The sequence below is a fragment of the Tupaia chinensis genome, unplaced genomic scaffold (assembly GCF_000334495.1).
Source record: "Tupaia chinensis unplaced genomic scaffold, TupChi_1.0 Scaffold000067_1, whole genome shotgun sequence".
Classification (NCBI taxonomy): Eukaryota; Metazoa; Chordata; class Mammalia; order Scandentia; family Tupaiidae; genus Tupaia; species Tupaia belangeri.
This window is the reverse complement of record NW_006159526.1, coordinates 2,842,998-2,847,616: the sequence shown is the minus strand read 5'-3', so window position 1 is coordinate 2,847,616 and position 4,619 is coordinate 2,842,998. Positions and strand designations below refer to the sequence as shown.

At 57.0% G+C, this 4,619-nt stretch overlaps 1 protein-coding gene across 1 annotated transcript in view; it reads right to left on the bottom strand.

Moving 5' to 3' along the window:
- Window positions 1-4,248: 4,248 nt before the first annotated feature.
- Window positions 4,249-4,619, bottom strand: part of CLPTM1 (CLPTM1 regulator of GABA type A receptor forward trafficking) — a gene marked incomplete at its 5' end in the record, with an annotated part of 33,840 nt that continues 33,469 nt past the window's right edge. The window contains 1 exon segment of the mRNA XM_014582989.2: window positions 4,249-4,619. Within this exon segment, the coding sequence (XP_014438475.1) occupies window positions 4,489-4,619 (131 nt within the window).

Below are 4,619 nucleotides of genomic sequence, written 5' to 3'. Positions count from 1 at the left end.
GGCGGAATTCCCCGGCGCCGCCGGCCTGAGCGCCCATTGGTCGGCACCCCGCCGTGACGTCGCGCCAGGGGAACGGGAAAACCCCCACGCGGCACGTGACCGTGGGGGCGGGGCCGGCCGGGAAGGGGAGGCTGGGCTCTCTGGAAGGGCCAGGCGGGCATTGCTGCAGGTTAAGCCGTCCCAGTCAGCCGTGGGCCTGCCTGGCCACTCACGCCCTACCCATTGAGCAAATTGGCAACTGAGGCCCTTTCCTTGGTCTCCCAGTGGGACCTGAACCTGAGTTTTCTGGCAGGGAACTCTCAGAGCTGGGAAGCTACCCGGGATACATAGCTGCCACTGATAATGATCTTTATGAAATAATCTCCAAGGTCTCACTACATCAGTTTCGTCAACTGTCGGGGATGAAGACATTTAATGAACATTTAAAGCTGGGACGTGAGCTTCTGGGTTTCTGTTCTGTTCCTTGTTTTGTTCCTCCTGGAACACGTAGATGCCCAGTAACATGTCCACTGAATGAATGGATGGATGTTTCGTTGTTTTGTTCCCCTCCCCCTCCCAGCTACCTATAAGTAAACTCAGCTCAAAGTTTCACTCAGTAACTCAGTCTGGGAATGGGACCCGTGGAGCCCCGGTGTGCATGCCAAGCCTGCGCCTAGCCACTAGGCAGAGCGCTTATCTGGGGGGCTCAGATGCCTCATACCTGACAGAAGCATGTGATAGAATTAGGCTTGTTGCCAGGGAGACTGAGGCTCAGAGAGGGGGCAGCCATTTGGCCAGATCACGTTCCAAGCCTCCCATGATCCTGAGATACTGCAGGCTTATCAGGTTCCAACCCAGACGTTGGGCACCTTCGGACCACAAGTCAAGTCTGCTTGGGTATAATCAGATATTCCACCTCTTCTGTGACGCTCGTAGACAGATGGATTCCACACACTGACCGGGCACCTGCTGTGTGCAGCAGTGATGGGACGGCACTCACCCACTCAGGCCTGGCACCTGCGTGGGAGGCAGAATAGTGGACAGCGACTTTTCTCAGAGGGTGGCCCAGGCCTTCAGCTGATGTGGATGGAGGCTTTTTCTGCAAAGGGCCAGACAGCAAACGTATTAAGCTGTAAGCTTTGAGGGCCAGATGGTCTCAATTCTCAATTCCACCACAGTGCAGACAGTACACACATCACGAGTGTGGTGGGTCAGCTGTGCGGCCTGGTGGTTAAGGCGGCTGGATCTCACAGGACCAACTGCGCAGCTCCAACCCCAGACCTGCCAGCTTGAGAAACATGCCAGCCACACGTGCACGCGTGTGCTCCAAATCCCCAAAGGCAGGGAAGGTGGAGAAGGGATTGTGATGTGTGACCATTCGCCATGGGATATCTGGGGGTGTTCAAGGCACAGGAGTAGCCATTGCAAAGGCCCCGAGGGAGCATGCTGGGCTTACGTCTCAGGAACAGCCAGGAGGCTCAAATGGAGTGACTGACAGAACGAGCGATGGGCCAGTAGTGGTGCCGGCATTGAATATGAAATTTGAATTACATCAGATATTAAATAATGGATGAGAAAAACCACTTACAACACCTAATGCCTGATTTGTGATAACGAGCGACAAATAATGCTTCCTGTTATTAGGACCCAGAGTCCACCTGATTCCCTTCACCTCTTGCAAACGTCAGGCCTCATAAATGTTGAGTGGGGCCAGCAGGTGGAATGGTGGTTAAGAAGCTGGACACTCACACGTGGCAAACCGCGGTTCAAGTCCCAGCCCTGACAGCTTGCTTTCTCACTTTCCCTGTGTGTCTCTTTCTGGTCAAATTAAAATAAATGAATAAATAATAATAAAATAAATAAATGTTTGTTGAGTGAACTGGAAGGACATGTCAGCTATCCTCAGCACTCAAGATTTCCGCTGGGCTGAGTCCCGTGAAGACAGGCTTGGGACTGTAGTTCTCTGCTGTGTACACAGAGCCCCCCAGCACAGAGCCCCACCTGAGGAAGGTGCTGGTGACTGACCACACATCAGCCGCTACACCAGTGTCTAAAGATGGGACCTACCAAGGTCCACATCTCCGGATACGTCCATGTGTCTGTGTAAGTGTGCTGTTATTCCTGGAGCACCTCCTGTATTCGGCCCTGTGCTAGGGAGGCAGTGACCATGACGACACCAGCTATGTCCTCATGGGTCTCAGTCACTGGAGGAGACTGAACTGTCTCCAGACAGCAATGACCCAGAATGGGAAGGGCTGCTATGAGAGCTCAGAGATCAGGGTGAGCGTCCTGGAGGAGACACCGGAGCTGCCGCACCAGGGAGTTGCAGGCTGAAGCTTGGAAGCTGAAAGGTTGTCCCAAGATAAAGCAAGGGAGCCAAGACTGTAGGGTTAAGAACTCCCTAACCTCCCTGAATTTTGCTCACTAGACCAGTTACAAACCTGGGCTCTTCTCCCAAGTCACTGGGAAGCTATGGTAGGTTGTGAGCAGAGGACAGGCAGGGTCAAGTGTGTTCTAGAACGTTCCCTCTAGCTCCTGGATTGAGGGCCAATGGGAGGGGTGGGAGACCAGCAAGGAGGCTGGTGGGAACCCGAGGTTGAGACCAGTACCAGGCGCTCTCAGGGGAAGTTGAGGTAAGACCCAAAGTCTAGCCGATGGGTCTTGCCAAAGGCCTGGGAACAAGGCTGTTGGGGAGAGGGGGGAAGCTGGGGTGATGAGGATGGAGAGCCCACGTCCCAAGGGCCTGTGCCTGGCTCTGGCCCACTTCGTTTTTTCTTTTTTTTTTTTGGAGAGGTTTTTGCTATAGGGTGCGTGCGCTCGCCAGAGAGAGACAGAGAGACAGAAAATGAGAAATCACCCCCCGGGGGGGATGGCCATGCCACAATCCCTTCTCCTCCTTTCTCCTCTTGGGATCTTGGGCACACATGCACACGCGCCTGGCATGAGTTTAAGTCACTGGGTCTGAGATTCGAACCGCGGCCGACTACGTGGGAGTCCAGAGACATAGCCATTATGCTAACTGCTGGTCCCAGGCCCACTTCGGTTTCTAGGGGCCCAGCAGAGAAGCCATGGTGCGGAGTCTGTGGTTTCTTCAAGGGCAATGGGAGCCATGGACCGATGTGCAGAGGAGGGAACGGGGCAGATCCGTGGCACCCAGGGGGAAGGGGGACTGAGGCACAGTTCTGTGTATGTGGAGGGCTCCATGGGCGCCCACCTCTCCCTGGGACCTCACGATTTCTGAAGGCTGGCTCTGCAGGTGGGGAAGCAGAAGGGACCTGCTGTGTTCCTCAGCCCTGGGTCTCGTCTCCCAGAGTGCTAGGAGACCATCCTCAAAACAGTCAATCTGGCATGTTTGGTCCTGACACCTCAGAGTACAGAAGCCCAGAGGTCTCAGCTAGCTCCCCCGTAAAGCATGTGAGCAGTCCCAGCACCCCGGGACTGGGCTGGAAGGAGCACATGCCACAGGCTAAGCTCAGCTGCATCCTGGACACAGGCAGCCCTGGGGATGCTAGTGCCACCCCCACACCTGCAGCACGTGGCAGCCAGGCAGCACTCTGAGTGCCTCTTGTAGACTCACCTGTCCCCCTACCACAGCCTCGGGGGGTGGTGGGTTATGGAAGGAATTCAAACTTGTTTGCACCAAAATAAGCTAATACTTCAGCTCTGTTTTCCAGGAACTTGTTGAAGTGCTTGCATCTATCAAGGTGGGTGTCTCTACCTGTGAGCCGGGCCTGGCCGTACTCTGTGCCCTGGCCCTGCCTCTGCCTGGCGGCGCGGGGACCAGAGACATCAGCACCAAGCCCTGGCCAGCCAGTCAAGCCTGTGGGTGTCGCTGCGCTAAGCGCGGCCACAAGCAGCTTACACGGGGTCCGTGAAATAGGGACAGGGAAGGCTGCAGCAGTCCCTGGGAGGGCTGGGAGGAGGGAAGTTGAGGGAGGATCTGGCTCTCTAGAGGGTCACTGTCCCCACCTTTCCCTGTCCTGTACCCAAAGGGCTCCCTCCCAGGCTCAGGAGACCAAAGCTGGTCTCCCAGGCCACAGAGGAGGAGGAAGGAGGCAGGAGGAGGGAGTGGTTGAGTTTAAGTTAAACACCCATATGAATTTATTAAATCCAGACTGTGTTAAAGGGTGGCGGTCGGGGGGGCAGTCAGGGGTCGACGAACAAGATGATGGATGGCCATGGGCGTCCCACGGAGGGGCCCTGGCCCCTCCTGTACCCGGCCCGCCCCTGGCAGCGCCACGTAGGCTTTACCATGATTCCCCACGGCGCCGGGGAGGGCAAGGTGGCTGAAGACACAGGAACAGACGGACAGACGGCGCCTCCACAAACAACGAGCCCTGGCCTGCCCCAGCACCCCTATGACACGCTGGGCTCTGGCCCAAGGGGGGCTTCCCGCCGCCCGGGCCCGATCTGTCCAGGGAAGGGGCGACAGAGAAGGGGGGCGAGGGGGCCAGGGAGGCGGGGTGGTGGTCACCAGGAGCCGGCGCAGACGAGGAGGCCCATGAACGGCTAATCCTTTTTCTTGTCCTCTGCTGGCTTTGGAGGGGTTTCCTGGGGCTCGCTGTTGGGGCTGGCCCCCTGGGCGGGCGTGGCGGACTCCTCCCTGGTGGCAGCTGTTGAGGCGGTCGTGGGGGTGGGTG